The sequence below is a fragment of the Rhinatrema bivittatum genome, chromosome 3 (genome assembly GCF_901001135.1).
Source record: "Rhinatrema bivittatum chromosome 3, aRhiBiv1.1, whole genome shotgun sequence".
Classification (NCBI taxonomy): domain Eukaryota; kingdom Metazoa; phylum Chordata; class Amphibia; order Gymnophiona; family Rhinatrematidae; genus Rhinatrema; species Rhinatrema bivittatum.
Window position 1 is genome coordinate 564,332,401 of NC_042617.1, and position 26,931 is coordinate 564,359,331.

General features: G+C 43.3%; 1 protein-coding gene across 6 annotated transcripts in view; it reads left to right on the plus strand.

The window, feature by feature from the left end:
• ADGRG6 (adhesion G protein-coupled receptor G6) overlaps positions 1-26,931 on the plus strand; it is a 338,817-nt gene that overhangs the window by 197,841 nt on the left and 114,045 nt on the right. For 5 of the 6 annotated variants that reach the window (XM_029596503.1, XM_029596505.1, XM_029596504.1 and 2 more), the window contains exon 5: positions 17,885-17,962. The exons of the other annotated variant lie outside the window; for it this stretch is intronic. In XM_029596503.1, the coding sequence (XP_029452363.1) occupies positions 17,885-17,962 (78 nt within the window). The remainder of the gene's footprint in view (positions 1-17,884; positions 17,963-26,931) is intronic. 6 annotated transcript variants of the gene reach the window in all.

A 26,931-nucleotide genomic window follows, 5' to 3' on the forward strand; every position in this document is an offset into this window, starting at 1 on the left:
ACTTAAGTAGGAACTGAACAAATTTGAGATGATGGCAGCAGTCCAGCAGCAAGAGGGGGGCTTCCCAGTCTTTTGCATCAAGTGTCACATGTATGATTTTTTACCCGCCGGTGAGGAATTATACATGTGTATGCGATGCAAAGAGCTCCTGGCTCTCAGAGAACGAGTCCGATCTCTGGAGGCTTGAGTGGCAGACCTGGAGGAGCTGAGGCAGACAGAGAGGTATATAGATGAGACCTTCAGGGGCATAGTAGCCAAGTCCCAACTTCAGACTGGCAGCCCTGGTGCTGTCTTGGAGGAAGAAGGTCTCATGATTGGAGAGCATCAACCGGGTGCAGCAGGAAAGGATCCTGTATCAAGGACCTGCTCTCCAGGTGATGCATTGGCCTTTTGCACCGAGGATCTCTCCCCAAGGCCTGCTGCCCAGGAGGGAAGGGTTAGGTTGGCCATCATAGTTGGTGATTCCATTATTAGGAATGTAGACAGCTGGGTGGCTGGTGGGCATGAGGATCACCTGATAACATGCCTACCTGGTGTGAAGGTGGCGGACCTCATGCGTCACCTAGATAGGATTTTAGACAGTGCTGGGGAGGAGCCGGTTGTTGTGGTACATGTGGGCACCAACGACATAGGAAAATGTGGGAGGGAGGTTCTGGAAGCCAAATTTAGGCTCTTAGGTAGAAAGCTTAAATCCAGAACCTCCAGGGTAGCATTCTCTGAAATGCTCCCTGTTCCACACGCAGGTCACCAGAGGCAGGTAGAGCTCCAGAGTCTCAATACGTGGGTGAGACAATGATGCAAGGAGGAGGGATTCAGTTTTGTTAGGAACTGGGGAACCTTTTGGGGAAGGGGGAGTCTCTTCCGAAGGGATGGGCTCCACCTTAACCAGGTTGGAACCAGACTGCTGGTGCTAACCTTTAAAAAAGGAGATAGAGCAGCTTTTAAACTAGAACAAAGGGGAAAGCCGACAGTCGCTCAGCAGCATATGGTTCGGAGAGAGGTATCTTCAAAGGATACTAATGATGCATTAGAATTAGGGCATCCCGACAGTGAGGTTCCAAGAATAAAAAAAAGTAGTCCAAGTGCCTGTAACTAAAAACTCACCTAAGCTAAAAGATCCTAACATATCCCTATCAATTAAAAAGCAGAGTGAAAATACAAACAAAAAACAAACTTTGAAATGTTTGTATGCTAATGCCAGAAGTCTAAGAAGTAAGATGGGAGAATTAGAATGTATAGCAGTGAATGATGACACAGACTTAATTGGCATCTCAGAGACATGGTGGAAGGAGGACAAACAATGGGACAGTGCTATACCGGGGTACAAATAAATAAATAAATAAATAAATCTTTATAGGTAGAAATTCCTTGTGTGTCGGGGAGGACTATAGTGATAGGAGTATACTACTGTCCACCTGGTCATGATGGTGAGACTGGCAGTGAAATGCTAAGAGAAATTGGGGAAGCTAACCAAATTGGTAGTGCAGTAATAATGGGAGACTTCAATTACCCCATTATTGACTGGATAAATGTATCATCAGACCATGCTAGAGATATACAGTTCCTGGATGGAATAAATGACATTTTTATGGAGCAATTGGTTCAGGAACTGACAAGAGAGGGAGCAATTTTAGATCTAATTCTCAGTGGAGCACAGGATTTGGTGAGAGAGGTAGCGGTGGTGGGGCTGCTTGGCAATAGTGATCATAATATGATCAAATTTGAATTAATGACTGGAAGGGGGATAGTAAGCAAATCCACGGCTGTGATGCTAAACTTTCAAAAGGGAAATTTTGATAAAATGAGAAAAATTGTTAGAAAAAACTGAAAGGAGCAGCTACAAAGGTAAAAAGTGTTCAAGAGGCGTGGTCATTGTTAAAAAAATACCATCCTAGAAGCATAGTCCAGATGTATTCCACACATTAAGAAAGGTGGAAAGAAGGCAAAACTATTACCGGAATGATTAAAAGGGGAGGTGAAAAGCTATTTTAGCCAAAAGATCTTCCTTCAAAAACTGGAAGAAGGATCCAACAGAAGAAAATAGGATAATACATAAGCGTTGGCAAATTAAATGTAAGACATTGATAAGACAGGCTAAGAGAGAATTTGAAAATAAGTTGTCCGTAGAGGCAAAAACTCACAGTAACATCTTTTTAAAATATATCTGAAGCAGAAAGCCTGTGAGGGAGTCAGTTGGATCGTTAGATGATCGAGGGGTTAAAGGGGCACTTAGAGAAGATAAGGCCATCGCAGAAAGATTAAATGATTTCTTTGCTTCGGTGTTCACTGAAGAGGATGTTGGGGAGGTACCCATACTGGAGAAGGTTTTCATGGGTAATGATTCATATGGACTGAACCAAATCATGGTGAACCTAGAAAATGTGGTAGACCTGATTGACAAACTGAAGAGCAGTAAATCACCTGGACCAGATGGTATACACCTCAGAGTTCTGAAGGAACTCTAAAATGAAATTTCACACCTATTAGTAAAAATTTGTTACCTATCATTAAAATCATCCATTGTACCTGAAGACTGGAGGATAGCTAATGTAACCCCAGTATTTAAAAAGGGCTCCAGGGGCGATCTGGGAAACGACAGACCGATTAGCCTGACTTCAGTGCCAGGAAAAATAGTGGAAAGTGTTCTAAACATCAGAATCACAGAACATATAGAAAGACATGGTTTAATGCAGGGGTCAGGAACCTATGGCTCGCGAGCCAGATGTGGCTCTTTTGATGGCTACATCTGGCTCGCAGACAAATCTTTAATAAAAAAGTAAAAATCTTAACAAAACCCCCCACCCTCCTGACGCCCCCCAAGACCTTCAAAATAATTTACTACAACCCCCACCCTCCTGACCCCCCCCCCCCCCAAAGACCTGCCAAAAGTCCCTGGTGGTCCAGCGGGGGTTCAGGGCTCGCAAACAAATCTTTAATAAAAAAGTAAAAATCAAACAAAACCCCCCCCCCTCCTGACGCCCCCCCCCCCCAAGACCTCCAAAATTAATTTACTACAACCTCCTACCCTTCTAACCCACCCAAGATCTGCCAAAAGTCCCTGGTGGTCCAGCGGGGGTCTGGGAGCGATCTCCTAGACTTGGGCTGTCGGCTGCCAGTAGTCAAAATGGCGCCGACGGCCCTTTGCCCTCACTATGTCACTGGGGTCGACCAATGGTGGCGGTAGCCTCTGTGACATAGTAAGGGCAAAGGGCCATCGGCTGCCAGTAATCAAAATGGGGTCGACGGCCCTTTGCCTGAAAGTTACCATCCCTTTGTTTAATCTAGCTTTGGAACTTTTGGCATATATGATCAGGGCATCCCCAATGTTGTCTGGGTTATGCTTTCACAGAATAACTCACGTGATCACTCTTCATGCATACATTACTCTTGCTACTTTCTTACAAATGCTTCCAAGCCTGCTGCTCAGTTTCTTAGTTGGGGAATATAGCTCTGTGTCCGGATATCGGATTAACTATTCCAAGTCCCAGATATTGCCTGTGTGTCCCAGCAATAAGATAACTGAGTTTTTGTTCACCTTTGCTATAGTTGGAGATAGTTTTCTGTATTTGGGAATTCAAGTTTCTGGTAATATTAGGGAGTTATTTAAATTGAACCATGACTCAGTTCTTTGGAAGATCAAGGAAGATCTTGATATATTGGATGTTTTGCCTATAAATCTTATCAAAATGGTAGTCTTACCAAATGTTGTGCTGGAGGTGGACCCTTGGCCTGCTGCAGGATTGGTACGGCCCTCTGATCAGACCCAGAGAGCACCTGCCACCAGGAGGCGGAGCACACAAGGAGACAGAGGCTAGCTGGAGCTTCGCCAATAACAGTCCAGGGTTTCTGCAGGTTGAGCCCTTGGGTACCCGGACCGCCTGGACTTAGATGGGTCTCCGGTGGTCTCCCTGAGAAGTGTGCCCACCACGAGCAAGGGTGTGCGGCTGATGCTGAATGGATGAGCTAGACCTGAACAGGAAGCTCCGGAGACCTCAGGGAGGCGACAGTTCAGGGAGATCCTTCGGGTGAGACAGGGCAGCACCTGTAGGTCTAGCCAAGTGGAAGCCGCGGTTGGTTTCCAAACAGGTTGGCCCAGTTGTCACAGGAGGCCATAAGAGAGTGTCCAAGTGAAGCACAAGGGTCAGAGCCAGAGTATCAGTCCAGGAGAGGTCAACCAAAGCAGGGGTCAATACCAGAATCAGTCCGGGCGTAGTCAAGGCAAGCGAGAGTCTGTTCCAGGCGGCAGGCAAGAGAATGGTCAGGCAGGCAAAAGTCTGTTCCAGGTGGCAGGCAAGAGAATGGTCAGGCAGGCAGAGGTCAGTACTAAAGGTCAGTCCAGAGAGGTACTACCTGGGAAGGATACAGGAACACAGAGATGCTGGAACAGGAGACACTTGGAACACAAGGCAAACTAGTACACCAACGGTGTCGACCCGATTGCCAAGGCGAGGTCCTGGGGACAGGGCCTCGCCTTAAGTAGGGAGACAAAGTGATGTCATCGGGAGGCACCCCCGCGGGTCTTCCTGCCTTGGGCCCTTTAAAGGGCTGTACGTCGGCCGCACGCGTGCCTAGGGGCGTGGCTGAGTTCGATGACGACGCAGAGCCCCGACGGGAGTTCTGCCGTGAGGCCTGCGAGGACGATGGTGAGCGGAGAGCCCGAGGATGTCGTGAGCTGGTTGCGGCTGCGAGGGAGAGATGCCCGGAGCTGGTCAAAGGAAGTGCGAGGTGAGCAGGCCCAGCCACGGTGCCAACGCGGCCGGGATGCGCAACACCAAATCTCCTTTATCTATTTCAGCAGATCCCTTGTAATGTCACACATACATTTTTTGTAACTTTACATGGATATATTTCTTCATTTATTTGGCACAAAAAAGTTTTCCATTTAAGTATGGCTACATACATTCAGCTGCCCAAGGACTGTGGAGGTCTGGAATTACCCAATTTATTTTTATATTATCTTTTATTTTATTTTATTTATTTAAGTTTTTTATATACCGGCATTCATGAGCAAGTTACATCATGCTGGTTTACATAGTAACTGGGGTGCATAGAACAGTAGAACTAAACTAGTGCAAGGGGAAGCAGTTACAAAAAACAGGGGTAAGAAAACTGGGAGAGAGAAAGAAAGGAACGGTGGGGCTTAAAGATTTGTACAGGGATAATTGCTTAATAACTTAATAATAATAACGTAGTGAATATTTACAGTAGCATTGTTTCAGTAGCAAGTGATGGTTATAAGTTATCCGGGAAGGCTTGTTTAAAAAGCCAGGTCTTCAATCTTTTGCGGAAAGTTGGTAGGCAGGGTTCTAGTCGCAGATCAGTGGGGATGGAGTTCCAAAGTGAGGGTCCGGCTGTTGAGAAAGCCTGGTCTCTTGCTGTTGTGTGTCGTGTGGATTTTGTGTTCGGTATCTTAAGGGATCCTTGGTGTACTTTTCTGATTGGTCTTTGAGAGATATGGGGGCTGAGTGGATGTTGAAGGTCTAGGGAGCTGTAGTGATGGATTGCCTTGTAGATGATGGTAATAGTTTTGTAGAGGATTCTGACTTGGATGGGGAGCCAGTGAAGATTTTTTAAGATGGGTGAGATGTGGTCTCTTCTCTTGGAATTTGTAAGGATTCTGGCTGCTGTGTTTTGTACCATCTGCAGCGGTTTGGTGTATGAAGATGGAATTCCCAGGAGTATGGCGTTGCAATAATCTAGTTTTGCGAAGATTATTGCTTGAAGTATTGTTCTGAAATCTTGAAAGTGGAATAGAGGCTTAATTCTTTTTAGTACCTGTGATTTATAGAAGCAATCCTTTGTGGTGCGGTTTATAAAAGCTTTCATGTTCAGGTTGTTGTCAATAATGGCTCCTAGATCTCTGACTTGAGAAGATAGGGGGATGTTTGAAGTGTGAGAGTGATGATTATTGTTTTCAGGAGTAATGAGAATTAGTTCGGTTTTGGCGGAGTTTAGGATGAGATTTAAGCTGGTGAGGAGGTCATTGATTTTTGATTGGCAAGATTCCCAGTATTCAAGTGTTTTGTCTAGTGATTCTTTAAGGGGAATCACTATCTGAACATCGTCTGCATAAATAAGGTGTTTGAGATTGAGGTCTGTTAGAAGGTGGCATAGAGGGCGTAAGTATATGTTGAACAAGGTAGGAGATAAGGAGGATCCCTGAGGTACTCCTATGGGGGCCTTGAAACAGGAGGATTCCTTATTGTGTATTTTCACTTTGTATTCTCTGTTGTTAAGGAATGTTTTGAACCATGCTAGGGCGGTACCTGCAATTCCAATGGATGAGAGTTGTTTTATGAGGCTGGAGTGGTTCACCGTATCAAAGGCAGCTGAAAGGTCCAACAAGATCAGAAGGAATGACTGGCCTTTGTCCATACCCATGATCAGGTAGTCTGTTAGTGAAACCAGGAGGGATTCAGTGCTGGATGCTTTACGAAACCCATATTGTGAGGGGTAGAGGAATTTGTTGTCTTCTAGGTAATCTGAAATTTGCGAGTTGACTAGTTTTTCCATTAACTTAGCTAAGAATGGTAGGTTTGCGATCGATCTTGGCTTTTGTCTTTTGTCTTGGCTGGTCAGCTTGCGAGGCTGGATCAAAGTTGGAGTGACTTAGAGTGCCAGACTCTTGAACATAATCTGGCTGCTTTGTTATTTTATCTGCCTGGTTCTAACAGTCGTAACAAGATATGAAGAATACTTCTAATTGTCTCCCATTCTATCAAGATATGGAAATAGACAGGTAAATAAGTAGGTGTGTGACAAACTAGAGATTTTCTCCTATCCCTCCCATGTTTGCTAATCCCTATCTCTTTCCAGTCACATTTTCTTCTTATTTGGGTCAGATTTGTCTTTTTTGCTGCTTTGAGAAACTAAAAACAAAATTTCTGTTACCTGTACACACTCGTGTGTACCTGCATCTTAAAAGGTTTGCCCCGGGGGGGGGGGGGGGGCGGTGATGGGGGCAACAGTTTCCTTCATAAGAGGAAGTTATTTGAAAAAATGTTAACATAGCCCAATCAGTCTCTAATCAATCTTGTGCTATGTTAACATTTTTACTCTGTTTGATGGGGTTTTTTTTTTTAAACCTCTGGGGTTGGAGAGCCTGACACTATCTTGCTGCTAATTGAGCGCTGGAATTCTGATCTCCAGTTGTGCTTAGATTCTAGCCACTAGCAATGTATCTGGGGTGTGATTACAAAGATAGCCACATGCAATAAAAGCCAAGCATGAATTGCTTCATAGGTCTTATAGCTATCCAGTTTATTTCTCCGGAGTTAGCACACCCATTCCAATGTGTTGGTGGGCTTGCAGAGAAGTGGAATTCTTTCAGCGGGAAGTACATGGGATACTTAAGGTAATTACCGGGTTTTCTTTTCCTTTATCCCTGTAGTTATGCCCGCTTGGCATATGCGGAGCTATAAAAATAGGCAGGAATGTCAAAATATTTGTTAGGCAGTGTTTATATGCTGCCAGACTTACCATTGCCTTCTTTTAAAAAAATGTCTCCGCAAATGTCTCATTGCTGAAATAGCTTCTTTTTTTTTTTTTTTTTGGGAGAAAATCACTTTTACGCTTAAAGATAAAAAATTGAATTGTACGCTTCAATCTGAGGTTCATACTGGACTTGGAGAGCAGTTAATCACTGAGTAGCCCTTTCTACTCACTTGTATTTTTTTCCTTTAGATGTGCTCTCTGTCTCCTCCTGGCTTTTACTTTTCTATCTTTTATTTTATTGAACGGTTGAATTTGCTCAGATATTATATTAGTAAAGTTTTTGTTTTTGCCTCTTTTACCTATCAGGTGTCTTGGTCTTTATTAAATAAAAAGTTAAAAAAAACAAACAAACTCTCCAAGGGCTTGTAGAAAATCCTCAGACTTTCAACACAGTGGCACCATTGGAAGTGGTATCTGCTACATGTTCCTCAGCTTTCTTAATCTCTTCCCATCTCCAGAATAACAAACACTCATGGGGAGCATATTTTATACTCCTTTATAGAGACACCCCTTCAGTGAGTATGGGCTACTCTGCCAATCACTTTAATGGCTTCCACACCTCCTAGCCCTTTGGTAACCTTCCTATTCTGGAAAAGTCCCAACAGTAAAACATAGACACCCCCCCCCCCCTTTTCAATGACCTGCCTTCAGTAACTTCAACCTGCTGGAAAATTCTGAATAGTAAAACATAGCACCTATTGTTAAGAATAGGTCTCACTGTTTTCTATTACTGCTGCACTATCTAGTGACAAAGTGTGTGTGTGTGTGTGTGTGTGTATAGCCAAAAATCCCGACCAGCACCCTCCTAATTTCAGGCTATACAAAAATGTACAATTAAACAAAACCAATTATTTAAATTATTATCCCCAATCAAAAACTTAAATACTTCAAAAATGTCTTAGTACGAAGTTCCTTGAAGATACATTACACATCCTTAAATAACACCCCCCTCATTAAAACCACCATGCAGATCTCATTCACACCAGTCACTTCACTTTACTTCACTTAGCAATATGCAAATTGCACCTCACTCATACATAAAATCACTACAGTAAGGACTTCTATCTAAACCATAAACAATAATTCTTTGGATAGATTTATTTAAACACCCAACCAAGGCCTAAGTTCCACCTAATGAAAGGCTTCATCAAGGGCAAATTACACGTGAAACAATCAACATTGCTTTGTACAGTATCGAACAACTCTTCGGTGGTGAATGTCCATTCATAAAGATTGAATTACTTTCCTTCTCCACCTTGATCCTGTAACATAGGTCTGTTTTTAATATATGCTTATTTCTCATGTAATGTTCCAATTTGCTTCTTTTATAGTCCCAGCGATAAAAGTTGTAGTAAGCCGTTTTTTGTAAAATGTTGAAAAATCATGCCAGCAAACTCTAATCACGTTTCAGATAATGAGGTAGTCGTTGATTATAACGCAAGTTACTTCTGTAGAACTTAATCAATACATCCTCATTATTAATTGTTTCAAAAAAATTCCTAAACAATTTTATCAATTTTAAGACTCTAACCCCATTATTAGATACATCCTACCTTTACTCAGACTACAATTCAGTTTCACAGTAAACTCAAGGGACAGCCGCATTCACGATACTACCAATGGATGGGAAATGTTGTCAGGGCTTCTGCTTTGGCTGTTGGCTGCTGGCTGCAAGGGGAACACTGGCAGTCCTACAGGACCTTTTATTTATTTATTTTCTTTATTTATCTAAAAGCATTTATAACCCATCCCTCTGAAATAGTTCAGGGTAGGGTACAATAAAGCATTCATAAACTAAAACTGACAAAACATACTAAGTACATTTATCTGCATGAGAAAATAGCCAAACTGGAGAGGCAAAATGACATATCATTACTTTGATGCTTCAGTGAATACATGAGCCTTTAGTAATTTCTTAAATTGTTTGGGATCCAGTGTGAGCCACAGAGATAGCGTGAAGGAGTTCCAGAGCATGGGACCGTGTATGGAGAAAGATCACTCTTGTGTAATGGCTAGATGGGCAGTTGGAATTGACTTGCGGAGCGAAGGGTTTGAACTGGTGTATGAATATTTATTTATTTATTTAACAGTTTTATATACCGACCTTCATAGTAAATAACCATATCGGATCGGTTTACAATTAACAAGAATATAACTGGGGTAACAATTCAAGTACAGCAAAAACAATAGGTAGGAATGAGTCAAAGTTACAATCAACAGGGTAAGAGAACTTGGAAGCTTGCAACAAGCTGGAAAGAAGATAAGGCAGGAAATAAATATGAGGTGATACCATAGGGCATACGGGTTAAAGCATAATGGTGCTTTAACCTGGAGGTGTCAGAGTCCATTAGTGAGTGTAATCACCATAACGGGTAAGCGTGAAGGACAACTAGTGATTGTCTGGTGGGTCGGCGAAGGCTTGGTGAAATAGCCAGGTTTTTAAGTCTTTTTCTAAAAGTTAACAGGCAAGGTTATAAAGAGTGGAGCTGATCCAGGGAGAAGATAATATATTATGGAGGAGGTTGTAAATGGAGGCAGCAACTTTAAACTTAATGTGCCAGAGTATAGGTAACCAATGTAAACTCTTTAGAAAGGGAGTGATCTGATCTTGAATCAGAGGGCCAGTCAATAGACATGCAGTGGAATTCTGAATGATCTGTAAAGAACGTAGAGTGTTTTGAGGTCGACCAGCATAGAGACAGTTACAGTAGTCAATGAAAGGAAAAATAAGGGCTTGGAGTACAGTATGGAAATTAGCAGGTTGAATGCCATAGCATCCTCAGTTTGAAAAAGGAGCATAAAGCAACTGATGAATTGTGAAATCATGGAGAGATTGTATCGAGAGTAATACCAAGGTTACGGACTGTCTGAGATAGCATATTATCACCAAAAATGTGAAAACATAAGAAAATGCCATACTGGGTCAGACCAAGGGCCCATCAAGCCCAGCAACCTGTTTCCAATAGTGGCCAATCTAGGCCATAAGAACCTGGCAAGTACCCAAAAACTAAGTCTATTCCATGTTACCATTGCTAATGGCAGTGGCTATTCTCTAAGTGAACTTAATAGCAGGTAATGGACTTCTCCTCCAAGAACTTATCCAATCCTTTTTTAAACACAGCTATACTAACTGCACTAACCACATCCTCTGGCAACAAATTCCAGAGTTTAATTGTGCGTTGAGTAAAAAAGAACTTTCTCCGATTAGTTTTAAATGTGCCCCATGCTAACTTCATGGAGTGCCCCCTAGTCTTTCTACTATCCGAAAGAGTAAATAACCGATTCACATCTACCTGTTCTAGACCTCTCATGATTTTAAACACCTCTATCATATCCCCCCTCAGTCGTCTCTTCTCCAAGCTGAAAAGTCCTAACCTCTTTAGTCTTTCCTCATAGGGGAGTTGTTCCATTCCCCTTATCATTTTGGTAGCCCTTCTCTGTCAGGGATTGAGATAGGAGGGTGATGACCAAGGAGAAGAGCCTCATTTTTTTTAAGATTCAACGAAAGCCTGTTAACAGAGAGCCAGCACCGAATAAATTGAAGAGAAATGTAAGGAAATGAATTGTGTCTGACCATGATGAATACAATTGGGAAGAAAAACTGCATGTCATCTGCATGCATTTTGTATGTGACACCAAGCTGCCCAAGGAGATGACCTAGAGGAATGAGGTATATATTGAAAAATGCAGTTGAAAGTGCAAATGCCTGGGGTACTCCAGAGATAATTGGGTACCAAGACAAAGTTGTCCCATGTATGTTAATCTGTTGTGAACAGATATATATATATATATATATATATATATATATATATATATATATATATATATAAGAACAGAACCAGAAATGTCGATCTCAGAACAACATGATAGGAGAATAGTGTAATCCAAAGTGACAAAAGCTGCAAAAATATCTAGGAGGAGGAGAAGATATCAAGTACATCAATAAAAACCACAATGAATGATGTCCAAGCTGGAGGCAGGAAGAGTTTCTGTGCTGTGATATTTTCAGAAGCCGAATTGGTGCTGATCCAATATGGAGTGCTTATCAAAAAATTGGATAAGTTCTTTCAGTATAGAGGATTCAATGATTTTAGCATGAAATAGTAGAGGGGAAATGGGACGGGAGTTGGAAATGTCAGAGGGATCCAAAGTGGATTTCTTAAGTATAGATTTAAAGATGCCCACTTAAGACAAAGAGGCAGATTTCTGGTGGAGAGGGAGAGGATGGTAATGTTGGCTAATTGAGGAATAATTTCATTGCGGAAGCATTTTAGGGGGGCAGTAGCGCAAAGGTCAAGGGAGCATGTGGAGCTTTCAAGAGATTGGATAGTCGGCACAATGTCAGCATGGGAAATATATTCAAAGTTTACCTAAAGAGGTTCAGAGATAATCGGAGAAACAGGAAAAGTTGGCTGTGTGATGGGAAAGGATCTGCAGAGATTTTGTATTTTAGTGTAAAAGAAGGAAGCGAAAGCTGTGGCTAATTTGTCTCCTGTAGCCAGGTCATTTCGCTGGGATTTCATGGGAGTGGGTTGAGTAAGAAATTTAACATTGTAAAATAGTTCACGGGAATTTGCAGATGCCATGAAGAGCGATGCAGGGGGAAAAAAAAACAAACCAGACTGATGGTGCACTCAGGAAAGACACAAAGGGGCAGGCTCCTTTGTGTCTGTCCTGGATGAATAACACAAAATGTATATTTTGTCTACCACAGTATGACCAAGGATGCAGTATTATATCTAAACTCCCCGCTGCTACAGAGGAGCTGTTAATGGGGCAGATTGTTGCATGCTCCTTCGTGTCCACAACAAAGGCAGGAGTCTCTCCAGTGTTCGCAGTCCTGGCTTTAGCTTAGCACCCCAGGAAGTTGTCACAAAGGGGGCGGGAATAAAACTTGCTGAGCAAGATGGTGCGGCAGGACCACGGGAGAGTTGTCCAGCTCCAGTAGATGGAGTGATGGCCAAAGCAGTGCAGGGAACATGTAATCAAGGTGGTGAGTTCTCCGCATTCGGGGTCCTGGTTTTAGCTCAACATCCCCCGGACTCTTCTGCTGAAGGGCTTCCTATTGCTGGTGGGGAGTAGGAACCCTGTCAGCAAGTCATTGTTCCATGCTGCCTGGGGGCCTTCCTATTGCTGGTGGGAGTGGGAACCCCCATCAGGACGCCATTGCTCTGCACTACCGCAAGGCCTTCTTATTTGCTAGTGGGGAGTGGGAATCCTGTCATCTCGTGGTGTCGCGACCATTCGGAGTGTGGGAACCTAGCTGGCATTAGAATTTAAAAGGCACAGTGGGGTGGTGGCCATCTCAGGGAGTTTTTTGGGGGGAGGGGCCTTTGCTGCCACTCCAAAATTTTGCCGCCTCGCCCTACCTCTTTATAGATCTGCCCTTGTCACACTATGGACAAATGATAATGAATGTGCCAGCCAAAATTTTTAGGAGCTGGGAAACACTCTGCTTCACCCTGCCCAGCGTTTTGAGGTGGTTTTTTTTGTGTTTTCACAGTTTTCACAAATTGTTCCTGGTTTTTCTTTTTATTCATCTATATTTCCTTAGTTTTTCTTTTGTCATGTTTTGTTTTGCTTATTTAAACTTTTACACTTTTTGCCTTATTCTCCCTCCTTAACTCCCCTCTCCCAGCTGTATTCCACCTCCTTTTCCCCCTTTCCCTCCCCCAGATTCACAATTTAAATCATTTTTTCAGATTTGCTTACAGCCATTTATAGTGAGCCGACATTCAAAGCTGGCTTTATTGTTTCCTGGCACAATTTCGAAGGACAAAAGACCATTGTAACTTTTTGTAAGAGTAGAGGCTATAGATTTTTCTATAAAAGCATGGTATCTGTGGGCAAGGGCAAAATGCCAGTTCTGCATAATAGTATTGCTTTTGGAGACATAGTTTATTTATTTATTTAATAATTAGCTGTACCCGGCCACGCGTTGCCGTGGCTCAGTCCGGTTTAATTTCACAATGCGCATTAGCTCTGCTCCGGCCGTCCCAACTCCCTCCCCCCCTTCCCCGGTGGTGGATGGACTGGCTCGGCGACTCTTCTAGCCTTTCCTCCTCCTGTGTGTAACTGTCCGACAGTCCCTACTCCCTCCCCCCTTCCCCAGCGGCGGAGGAACGGGCTGAGTCATTTCTCGGAGCGGCGACTCGTCGGCCCTTTCCTCCTCCCCTCTGTGACACCCAGCACGTAGCGCAGAGCTCTATGGTCCGCACATGCGTGGTAGAGCTGCTCTCTACTGTGCATTTGCAGTTCGTCAGTCAGAGCCCATTTATATTGTAGATAGTGTGTATTGCTTTAACGTCCAACAGATGGCGCTGTTTTTCCAAAAAAACATGGTTTTACCTGTCACAGGTGTGACATCTATATAATATAGGTATATAAAAACATGCGTGTATTTGAATGCAACGTTGTGTCAAAATTTCAAAGCAATCGGTGAAGAACTTTCGGAGATTTAAGATTTTGAACAAACGAACATTTACATTTTTATTTATATAGATTTTTATATCCCGACTTTTCATGCAAGCATATCAAATTGGTTTACAGTAGTTAGCAATTAATCATTTAAAATTATTTGCATTTCCAAAGAAGAAAGGAAGTTTGTCCAACTCTTGGCTTTCCATTGAATATTTAAGCCATGAGAGTCTTTTAGTCTGCTGGTCATGATCTTTCATTTTCAAATACTTTGGCGTGCCATGTTGTGTAGTTTTCTAGAAGATTAACAGAAAGGAATAATCACAGACTGCATTTGTTCTCATGTGTGCAAAACCAGATATTGGTATGTAACAATAAAAGAAGTGATCAAATTGAACGTTCTAGGCACAGCTTCATTTTTATCAAGCTGTACAATTTCCTCTTGATACCAGTTTTATGCAAAAATGCTCAGATTAATTGGTTCTTATTGTCCAAGGATGAATAACACAAAATGTATATTTTGTCTACCACAGTATGACCAAGGATGCAGTATTATATCTAAACTCCCCGCTGCTACAGAGGAGCTGTTAATGGGGCAGATTGTTGCAAAAAATTGGATTTCAGATTGTTGCAAAACAAAAATCAAGCATTGTGGAACGTCAATCTCATGCAGCCATGCATCACTCTCCTTTATTCAACATCACGAGGCACTAACCAATGGCAGAGTAGTTTTAATAGCACATGATGAGATCAAAATGTTCTCTTACACACGAAATCAAAACGTGTTCCTTTTTTTTATCCAAGGATATTTTGTAAGTGTAATATGCTGTAGAGCAGTGATGGCCAACCTTTTGCGCTCAGTGTGTCAAAATTCATTAAAAAAACGAGCATTTATTTATTTATTTTTATTTATTTGTGTTTTTCTATACCGGCATTCACGGATGATCGTATCATGTCTGTTTACATTTAACAAGGGGTGAGTAATACATAGCGTACATAACTATAACCTGAGAGTATACATTACAAATTATAACAAGTGCACAGAAAAAGAAGTTACAATAAAACAGGGATGATTCTAAGTGGGAGTAGAAGAAGAAGATGATAGAAGTTTAACATAAGTGGTAGAACGTTGCAGTAACTGGTAATGTCTGGATCAGTTTAATGGATGATAATCAGTAAGGCTAAGTTTGATGGAAGAGAATCAGTAAGAGTCCGGAAAGGCTTTCTTGAATAACCATGTTTTAAGTCTTTTTCTGAAGGTTGGAAGGCATGGTTCCTGTCGTAATTCTAAGGGGATGGAATTCTCAATGTTATATGTTGGGTGGTATTGGCGTGTGGTACCTGTAGATATTCTCTGTACGCTTCTCTAATGGGTCTGGTGGAGGAGTGTTTTTTGAGAGTTATTTGTAGATATAGTGGAGCAAGTCCATGGATATTTTTGTAGATTGTGGTGAGGGACTTATGGATTATTCTGTAGTGGATTGGCAACCAGTGAAGGTCTTTGAGGACTGGCGTAATATGATCTCTTCTCCTCTTGTTTGTTAAGATTCTTGCTGCAGTGTTCTGTATCATTTGGAGAGGTTTAGTATGGGATGATGGAAGACCTAATCACCCGACACATCACCCGAGCATAACTCGGGTGATGTGTCACTTCTAGAAAAATCCATAATTTTGTGATATTTGTAGCTCTAATATTAATAACAAAAAGTTATATATGTTCTGTATTTATTAATAAAGCAAAAACAAATAATTCTTTACCTTACCTGCTTAGTGACTTTTTTGTTGCTGAATTTCATCTTTCAATTTAATCTTCAATTAAAACACTCTCTCCCCCTCCACCCCCCCCCCCCCCCAAACTCTTACTCCCCTGGATTTTCTCATACATGCGGAGGGTGGGGGGATACTAAAAAACTAGTTTTAAAGGGTCGGCACAGCCGATAAAAAAAAAAAAAAAAAAAAAGGCTTGGCGCAGCAGATTTAAAAAATAATTCCCGATAGTCCACGAAACGCTGCACGTGTCAGCAAAAAGTCGCGGCGTGTTACCGGTTAGCCATCACTGCTGTAGAGTGTGTATTAAAGGATTTGATGTCCTGATTGCTTAAAGCACAACCTTTAACACCCCTGGGTGTGGGTGCTGAAATCTTTTAGGGCCTGATATTCAAAGCCATTTTCGAGCATAAAAGGCTGTTGCAAAATAACCCGGGGCTTTGTACATGTAACAGTAAGCACGTAACCTGGTTTCGCTTGTATTTCTTTGTAATTGGAGAGAGGCATTCCAGAGGACCGAGTTGAGGTGGAGTTGGAACTCATGCACATAACTATTTTAAGAAGTCTGTACATAAGTTAACCTGTAGAAGTTTTGCCTTGAGAAGAACAGGTGTAATTTTGTGCAAATTACTCTGTGTGCATAACAGGCCAATTACCCATTAATTTTTGAAGCAAACATATGTGCATAAGCTTGCTGTGAAAATTTTGGTAAAGTCTCTGTGTAAAAGGTACATACAGACTTTACCTGAACATGCAAAATTACTCTCCCTGTCCACATCATTGTGAGCGCTCTTGCCCACTCATAAAATGGTTGAGCAAAATGACCTTGTTTGTCACCTAGTATTACTGACTTCACACAAATTTATGACTTGGGAAAATTCCCTGCAAGAAGTTGTTCACCAGTACTAACAAATAAAGCTCCTCACACACTAAATTAAAAGAAACTATGAGCTCCAGTTCCTGCATATTTCCAATCCAAAGTTACTTCTGCCTTAGTCTGGAGTAAATATATTTGAATCTACGGACTGCGACATGGCAAAATGCTTTTTAATCCACTGATGGTTTTATCAAATGCGACAGACTGTGCATTTGCAGCTTGTGCCACATCATGGGTTCTTAGCTTATGAGTCATGAACCAAAAGCAAGAAGACGATCACCAGATAAATGCTCATTTGGAATACTGAAAATAAAATAGGACAGGTGAGCCGGGTTTACTGAGGATTTTTAAATTTAAAAGCAACATGGTAAGTTGGTTCTGATACGTGGAAATTACATTTTGATTTTATGCATAGCTTAACTCTTTGAAATCAAACTGATGAAACATTTTCTGGATTACAACAATGTGCAGGTTTTACTGTAGCTTTTGAGTGAGTCCTATGATTTTCTGCTAGCTTTTTAAAATGGATCCTAATGGGACAAAAGTTGGAAAGTAATATGCTGGTATTTCAATTTTATATTATTTTCCTTATGCAAAACATTAGTTGTCAGTATTTATAGGCAGTTTTTGGGGATTACTATTGTTTTCCTAAAATTCAAGTTAAAATCTTGGATCAAAATATTATCACAAACAAATTTTGGCTTTCTTGGACCACATTTTTACAAAAGTAGACACAGAAAAAAAAATCCATCAAAATAATACAATTTAATTTGTTTTGAAAACATTTATTGTTGGGTTTTGTCAAGCCTAACCTTGATTTTAAAAATCTACTGGGAATAACTTTCTCTTCTCTATCAGATTAAACTCTAAAATTAGATGACATAAATATTTCATGTGCATCACTAAACTGGTAGAAAATAACTGCCTATAAGTACCCACTATACTAAGCAAATGGTAGCAGGCATTCTCTTAATGACTGCTTGAAAAATGTTTTGTTTTGTTTTATACAAAAACAAACAAACAGAAATATCGTCCCCATTTGTTGTATAGTAGCAATATTAGTTGATTTAGCGGGCATCTTCGAGGAGTTTCTGGTCTTGGTATTGTCCTTTTGTTTCCTCTGTGCCATCTGACTGCTACTTGGACACAGTGTGCTTATAGGGGATGCCCACTCCATTAGCTAATATTGCTTCTTCTCCTCTCTTCCCTGTGTACTGCTGCTTTCCATCATGCATTATGTCGTTATTTTATTGATTTAATGACATTTGCCCTGCAAGTTCATGTTAACCAACATTTTCTTGCAAGTTCATGGTTTTCTTGTCTTTGTAGCTTCTGTAACTACCGCTACACCATTCACTGCCACCACTAACACATCTGATACTAACAGAACCGATAATCCCAAGTCTGGTAAGAAAAGCCATCTTGCATTTGCCTTTTTTTTTTTTTTTTTTTTTTTTACCTACAGCATTGAATTTTTATAGTTATTCATTTTATGGATTAAGTGGTAGATTTAAATAAAATCTTCAATTAATGTACTGTATTGTAAGCATTTTTATTGAAACCTGGTTCATTCTTAGCCATTGTGGGTTGGTTTTTTTTTAATTTGCTGTATGAGCTCACTTTAAATTGATTTCATTCTGTGGCTATAGTGTCTATGTGTATGCAAACAGTAGAGCACCATTTATCCAGAATGGTCAAGACCAAGGCCATTTCAGATAATGGAAGTTTTTGGCTGCAAGAATTTAGCATAATGGGGGATTTTCTGGATAATGCATCATATGAAGCCAACCAGTTATAGAATAATAGAAGGTTTTCTGATAATGGATCAGGGCCAAGGGACTGCGATTTTTCAGGATAATGAGAATTTTAGGTCAGTGAATGTTCTGATGTTATACTGTAGGTGCATATGTGTATATGTTAGAGATGTGCATTCGTTTTTGCCGAATTGGATAATTGCAACGAAATTGTCCAATTCGGCATGTTTCAGGGAGCCCGAAAAAAATCTGGATTTTCCCATTTTTTCGCAAAAATTCGTTTTTCCGATTAGTGCGCACTAACGGGAGTCAGTGCGCGCTAACTCCCCGTCAGTGCGCGCTAACTCCCGTTAGCGCGCACTGACAAAAACTAACAAAAAGTAACAAAAAATAACAAAATCTAACGGTTTTTGTCAGTGCGCGCTAACAGGAGTTAGCGCGCACTAACGGGGAGTTAGCGCGCACTAACTAAAAATCGATTTTTCGAGAAAAAAAAGACCCGAACCGAAAAAAAACGACATTTTCCATGGCGGCCGAAAAACGAAGAATGACATGAACACAAAAAACGATGCACATCTCTAGTATATGAAGGATATAAAGCAGCATAATGTCCCACTAGACACCTCCCCATTGGTTAATCGTGTGAGAGGGTTAAGTATTATGTTTGTGGAGTGGGGTGTGGGGGGGAGTAAGTTTATTGGGTGTGGTTAACTGTGTGTGTGAGTGAGTGGACTGTATTTGGAGAAAGAGGTGTATGTGGGGGTGGTGGTAGAAGATAATGTATGTGTGTATGTGGTGTGAGGCATTCTTCACTCCTTACTCTCTCCACTTTGTCCCCCTTTCCACTCTCCCATTCCCTCTGTCCACCTTCCTCCTTCTCCCTCTACTCTGCCTTTTCACTTCCCCCCCCCCCCCCCCTCTCTTCATTTCTCTTCACTTTTTCTTCCCTTCCCCTCTCGCCCATCTTATCTGCTGTTTTTTTGTTGGCTGGCATTTCAGTTGTTTAGGCTCTGGTTCCTCTTCAGCTGCTGGGCTCTCCACCAGCCCTGCGGTTCACTTGTTTGGGCAGATTCACCGATGCAGATACTTAGCCACACCTTACAATGCTCACCCAGAGCCCTAAACCTTTTTGTAATATAGATTTATATATATGTTCAATTGCAAACATTCGCTTTGTAAATGATGCATAATTTATAGCTTCTGACTGATGAGTAATATTTCACCTTCAGTGGTGTTATATATTCCAGAAGAATATAAAACTCTTGTAGGAAGTTTCTTATTCCACAAGATATTAGAGGACTAAAAAAAGAATTTTCTTTCAGAAAAATTTACTGAAGAACTTTTAACAATCTCCAATTGCTCCCCTACTCCCCATATAGATGCAGGAAACACACAGTTGTTTTCCTAGGACAAGCAGGTAGGCCTTATACATGGGTGACATCATCAGATGGAGCCCAATACAGAAAACTTACATCAGAGTTTCTAGAACTTTGACTAGGCATACTGAGCATGACCAGCATGCCCTATACCACGTGTCTACACAGGGCCCCTCTTTAATCTATTTATCCATGGAGCTTTTGCCTCGCGGTTAAGTGAACTAATGGCTTTTCCTTTGGAAATTGCCTTGGAAAAAATGTTCACCGATTTTAATTTTGGGTTTTTCTGCATTCATCCGATGCTGGGACCCTCTCAATTTCTCCCTGTAGGCTCCTTATGCTTTTTGACATTTTTGTTAAGTTTGTTTTTGCTCTGTGGCAGCAGTGCCTCAGTGCCTGCTGTCACTGATCTCGTTATCCCCTAGAGATGTGTATCGTGTGATCGATCGTCTTAACGATCGATTTCGGCTGGGGGGGGGAGGGAATCGGATCGTCGCGGTTTTGTTTTTTAAAATATCGTGTAAATCGTAAATCGGGGGAGGGCGGGAAAACCGGCACACTAAAACATCCCTAAAACCCACCCCGACCCTTTAAAATAAATCCCCCACCCTCCCGAACCCCTCCCAAAATGTCTTAAATTACCCGGGGTCCAGTGGAGGGGTCCTGTTGTGATCTTCCACTCTCGGGCCACGAATGCGTTGATAGAAAATGGCGCCGGCACCATTTTGGTTCCTGTCCCCGACGTCACAAGCATAGAAGATCGCTCCTGGATCCCCGCTGGACCCCCAGGGACTTTTGGCCAGCTTGGGGGGGCCTCCTGACCCCCACAAGACTTGCCAAAAGTCCAGCGGGGGTCCGGGAACGACCTCCTGCACTCGAATCGTGTTGCCGTACGGCAATATGGCCATATGGCCGGCACCATTTTTCAAAATTTTGCAAAATGGCGCCGGCCATATGGCCATATTGCCATACGGCAAAATGGCGCCGGCCGTACGGCGCCATTTTTCAAAATTTTGCAAAATGGCGCCGGCCATATGGCCATATTGCCGTATGGCAAAATGGCGCCGGCCATACGGCCGGCACCATTTTTCATTACAGCAACATGATTCGAGTGCAGGAGGTCATTCCCGGACCCCCGCTGGACTTTTGGCAAGTCTTGTGGGGGTCAGGAGGCCCCCCAAGCTGGCCAAAAGTCCCTGGGGGTCCAGTGGGGGTCCGGGAGCGATCTTCTACGCTCGTGACGGGGACAGGAACCAAAATGGCGCCGGCGCTACCTTTGCCCTGTCATATGACAGGGCAAAGGTAACGCCGGCGTCATTTTCTATCAACACACTCGTGGCCCGAGAGTGGAAGATCACAACGGGACCCCCCACTGGACCCCAGGTAATTTAAGACATTTTGGGGGGGTTTGGGAGGGTGGGGGATTTATTTTAAAGGGTCGGGGTGGGTTTTAGGGATATTTTAGTGTGCCGGTTTTCCCGCCCTCCCCCTCCCCTCCCCCTTCCCCCGATTTACGATTTTTGACGATAAATCGGGGGAATTCCTATTAAATATCGCCTCTAATGATTTTTGACGATTTAAAATATATCGGACGATATTTTAAATCGTCAAAAAGATTCACATCCCTATTATCCCCTTTCTTTTCATTCATCTTGGCCTCATCTGGTTTTTGTCAATGCCCCCAGTGTCCGAGAACCATGTCCATTACAGACCCTCTAGAGGTTTGTGAGGACTACAGTGAGGATGAGGACTACAGTGAGGATGAGGCTCCATTTGACCCCTGGGGTTATGACACTGCAGCTTCCTCCTCCGAGGACTGAGAGGGTCTCCCCTGAGAGTCTTCTCCTCCAGAGGAATGAAGGAAGTCTCCACCAGAGGACTTAATTTTCACAGGATTTGGGTGTAGGCAATGGCCAAGGCTATTCCTTTTCAGTTGTTGACTGAGAAGGATGCCAGGCACAAGATGCTGGAAATCCTCTAGTTCGTGGAGGCTCCTAAGGAGATTGTGGTGGTCCCAGTGCACAACATCATTAAGAAGTTGCTGCTAAGGATCTGGGAACAACCCCTCACAGTACCTCCCATGAACAGGAAGACGACCCACGCTTTGGTTGCCCCCAGGAAGGATCACAGGGCGATGGATGCTCTTGCAAGGAAAGTATTCCAGGGAACCATGCTTATTGCCCGCATTGTCTCCTACCAGCTCTACATGAGCCAGTATTCACAGAACCTCTGGAAGCAGGTGCAAGAGGCGGCTGAGCAGCTGCCTCAACAGCAGCAAGACACCTTCATGTCACTGGTACAGAAGGGCCTGGAATGCAGAAAACATGAGGTTCGTACAACTTGCAATGTTTTTAAAACAGCATTGAGAGTCTCTGCAGTGAGAATCAGCACCCATGGAATGGCATGGCTGCAGGCCTCGGATCTCCAACTGGAGGTCCAGGAAAGACTTGCTGACTTGCTGTGTATGGGAGAGAATCGCTTTGGAGATAAGGTGAAGGATGCAGTAGCCCAGTTGCAGGACTACCATGAGACCCTCCAACAATTCTCTGCCAGCACTTCAGACCCACCCTCCTCAGCAAGGAGGTTGGTGAGACAGGGTCAGAAGAAGTCTTTCTACCGCCAGAGGAAGTACTATACTCTGGTCCCTCGCTCCCATTTGCAGAGGGTGAGCTTCTTTTTTTTTTTTTTTAATTTATTTATGCAATTTCAGATATATTACATCATATATCAAGGTATAAGAGATCTGACAAAATAATTCAAAAGCAAATTTCACAATGTGAAGTAAATATAAACTTTTAACATAGATCTCTAAAACTTACAGGCAATATTGGGACCAAGATATAAAGGAAATAAAGGAGCTCAAAATACATATAATCAATAACAAGGAATAAACCACCACATGATGCATTACCCCATACTTTATAGCACATCATCCCTTGCCATCTAAGAATCCCCTTAATTGATCAGGTTCGTAAAAGATATATTTGTTCTCTTGGAATTTTAAGCAACATTTACAGGGATACTTCAGGACCATACTGGCACCACAACTTAGTACTTCAGGCCTCATAAGCAAAACCTTTCTTCTTTGCTCCTGAGTGGAGCGGTCGATGTCAGGGTATATCCAAACACTTTGCCTGTAGTATTTAACAGTTCTATACCTAAAGAAATACTTCAGAATAAGATTTCTGTCCTGCTCGAATGGAAAGGTTGCCAGTAATGTGCCCCTGGTCTTAATCTCAGTCTGTATAGACATCTCAATCAATTCTGAGGCATTCAAAGACCTCATATCTTGCTTTTCCTCCACTCCCATAGATGGTATATCCTTCTTTAAGACAAAGAATGCTTTAGAGACAACTGGAATTATCTCCTTGGGAATTTTTAAGCATTCTTGCATATATTCTTTTAGTATCTCAACCGGGGACAGCCTTTTCAGAACAGGAAAATTCACTATTCGTAAATTTGGATATTTCAGTAAATTTTCTATATTCTCAAATTTTCTCTCTGCATTTACCTCTGCTTTTCTTAAAGTTCCTTGAATGTTTTCCATTGAGGTAACTTTCTCCTCCAATTTCTCAATTTTATTTTGATGTACAATCAGCATTTTTTCAGCATTTAGTCCCCTTTTATTCAAATCAAGAAAAGCCTACGTTAATGTTGTAATAGCAGACTCAATTGATACCATCGCTTTCCACAATGTATTTAAAGTTACTATGGGAGGTTTATGTAAGGAAAATACATTTTTTGATTGTAAAGTTACCAGGTCTTGCAGTGCTTTGTCCCGTTCCGGATTATCCCCCTGGGGTTTAGGTATGGAGGTAGCCATTCCTTCAAGACTCCTCCACCTCCTCCAAGTGCCAATTCTCCGCTGTCTCCGTCCAACTCGGGGGGCGGGGGGGAAGAGTTGCTCTCTCCTCCTCTGCACTAGAGCTCGCAATACTTCTTCCCCTCCTTCTCCTGTCTGGACTCGCGCTGGCGTCGGCATCTCGGGTGCCCCTGGGCTGAGCGAAATCTCTTCGGCCATGGGGATCAATCCAAGCTCCTGGATTTCTCTGCCGGCGGCCCTTGCTCCCAGCATCCTCAGGGTAAGATTAAAGAAGCTATCGATCTTTGCTTGCTGGAATCCTTCTTCGTTTGTAGCGATAACTTCCTTCACACGAGCTTCACGCTTAGTATGTGGCATTCTCACAGGACAAGCAGGATGGTAGTCCTAACATATGGGTGACATCACAGGATGGAGCCCAATCACGGAACACTTTTGTCAAAGTTTCTAGAACTTTGACTGGTCCCTACTGGGCATGCCCAGCATGGCACCAATCCTGCAGCCAGCAGGGACCCCTCTTCAGTCTTCTTTTTACCGCACAGCAGTAGCCACGTGTTTAAGGAGCTCTGCAAGGATTCCTGACAGGAATTTTCCTCACGGAATTATTTAAAGTTAAATTGCCCCACAGGGGTCCCTCCATTAACTTTTTTTCAGTCCGTGGTACTCCAGTAAGTTTTTACCCATTTTCCGTCGATTACCATTGAGTTTGGCCCTCGCGGCCTACTGGCTGTCGACCATACCGCGGCTCGATTTTTCTATGGCCATGGCGTCGGGGTTCCGTCTCTGTCCGGACTGTACTTGTACCATGTCCATTACAGACCCACATAAAGTCTGTATAATGTGTCTTGGACGAGAGCACGATGTCTTGACCTGCACCAAATGTGCCCTAATGACACCAAAAGGTCGCAAAGCCAGAATGGAGAAGATGGGCCTTCTCTTCCGTGCTCAAACCCCAACTCCGTCCATTGCATCGACGTCATCTGAACCGGCACCGTCAAAATCGCAAAATCGCCGGGCAGTCACTGGTCGGTGGTTGATCAGCATCAACCACCGACCAGTGACTGCCCGGCGTTGATCACTTCCCAGCCTTCGACACTCTCTTCTCCCCCTCAGGACCGAGGGGATCGTAAGGAGAAACATCGCCATCGGCACCGAAAGTCTCGAACCATCGAGGCATCGAAACCATCAACCTCGCCATCGTCCGAGCCACCACCGAAGAAACCCCGCCCAGAAAAGGCACCAACCTTTTCGGCGACCGGGTCACCGAGGCAATCCTCACCCGACAGGGCGACGGGAGCCGCAACTCCACCTTTAACAGTGGTCCCTCCGGCTATGCCTCTGCCTCCTGTTCTGGAGCCGGGGCTGCTTGCTCCAGGTGTCCAAGAAGAACTGGATCGGATGGTTCAGAAGGCCATCGACAAGGCGATGCATCGACTCCAGGTTCCCCCGGCACCGATATCTGTGCTGATACTGGAACTGAGCACTGACCCAATTCCAGCAGCATTGGCACCGCTGCTATTGAGGATGGAAGCGCTTATTGCCACTTTTCCACCGGGGAACCCCGGGTCACTGATGGCACCGGTGCCCTCCCCGCTGATTTTATCATTGGGAGGAGAAGCACCATTCCGCATTCCTCCATCGGGAGTTCTGCCTCAGCCATCGAGATCGATACCGATACCTCCATTGGCGCCATCGAGCCATCCACCGATGCCATCGATGCCTGCGCCAGGGCCTTCATTGCTTTCATCGGTGCCTCTGGTTATTCCTCCGATGCCTTCGGAGCCTAAACTGGGACCTTCAGGTATCCAACTACCCCATCCCTCTACAGTTCCTAGAGCGACAGGTGCTGATCCTTATGATACCTGGACTGATGATTCTTTATCAGACACCGATGACTTGCCTTCACCACCTTCACCCACTGAAAGTAGAAAGCGTTCTCCTCCAGAGGACCTTTCTTTCATAAATTTTGTGAAGGACATGTCTGAATTGGTCCCCTTCCAGTTACTGACGGAACAGGACGACAGACATCAAATGATGGAGTTGCTTCAATTCCTGGACACGCCCAAGAAAATCACCTCCATCCCCATCCATCAAGTTCTTCTTGACCTTCTCAAAAAGAACTGGGAGCATCCTGGCTCCATTGCACGAGTCCACAGGAAAACTGACTCTACCTATTTGGTGCAGTCAGCTCCAGGTTTTCAAAAGCCTCAGTTGGATCACCAGTCTGCGGTGGTTGAATCTGCGCAAAAGAAAGCAAAAAGGTCGAAAACTCATACTTCCTTTCCCCCTGGCAAGGAACAGAAGTTTTTGGATACCATTGGTCGCCAAGTCTTTCAAGGATCAATGCTGATCCTCCGAATTGCTGCTTACCAACTATATATGACCCAATATAATAGGGTCATTTTTAAGCAACTACAAGACTTGACAACCTCCATGCCTCAGTCACTTCCAGAAAACTCCCACACCCTACTTAATAAGGGTTTGGAGGCAGGCAAACATGAGATTAGATCATGCTATGATATCTTTGACACTGCAACCAGAGTGTCTGCAGCCGCTATAACAGCAAGATGATGGGCTTGGCTCAAGCCTTCAGACCTTCGTCCGGAAGTGCAAGAGCGGTTGTCTGACATCCCCTGCATAGGAGACAATCTCTTTGGCGAGCAGATTCAAAAGACAGTGGCTGAACTAAAGGACCATCATGAGACTCTCAGACAGCTCTCTCTGATACCTTCGGATTATCCTTCTAAACAGCCTTTCCGGAAGGACTCTAAAAAGTCTTTTTATAGACCAAAGAAGTCCTACCCACCAGCAGCTAGATGCCATTCTGCGAGACCATTCCTCAAATCACAGTCTCGTCAAACCCGAAAGCAAAAGCCATAGACGGCCCCCCAACCGGGCCCTGCTTCTGGTTTTTGACTCTCGCACAGAGAGCAGCAGCCAGATTCCATTACCAAATGTCCCAGTGGGAGGCCGCTTGTGCCATTTCAACAACATATGGCAATCAATCACCTCGGACCACTGGGTCCTAGCAATAATTGCTCAAGGCTATCATCTCAACTTTCTCTCCATCCCGCCGGATTCCCCACCTCTAATGACGTGGAAAACATCCGACCATTCATTGCTCCTGGAGCAGGAGGCCTCCCTCCTACTCCAGTCCAGAGCAATAGAACCAGTACCATCGCCTCAGCAAGGCCTCAGGTTCTATTCCCGGTACTTTCTAATTCCCAAAAGATCGGGAGGCGTTCGTCCAATTTTGGATCTATGAGCCCTCAACAAGTACCTCCAGAGAGAAAAGTTCAAGATGGTAACCTTGGGCTCCCTGCTTCCTCTTCTTCAAAGAGGAAACTGTCTCTGCTCTCTCGACCTCCAGGACGCATACACTCATATTGCGATAACTCCATCTCATCGCAAATTCCTGAGGTTTCT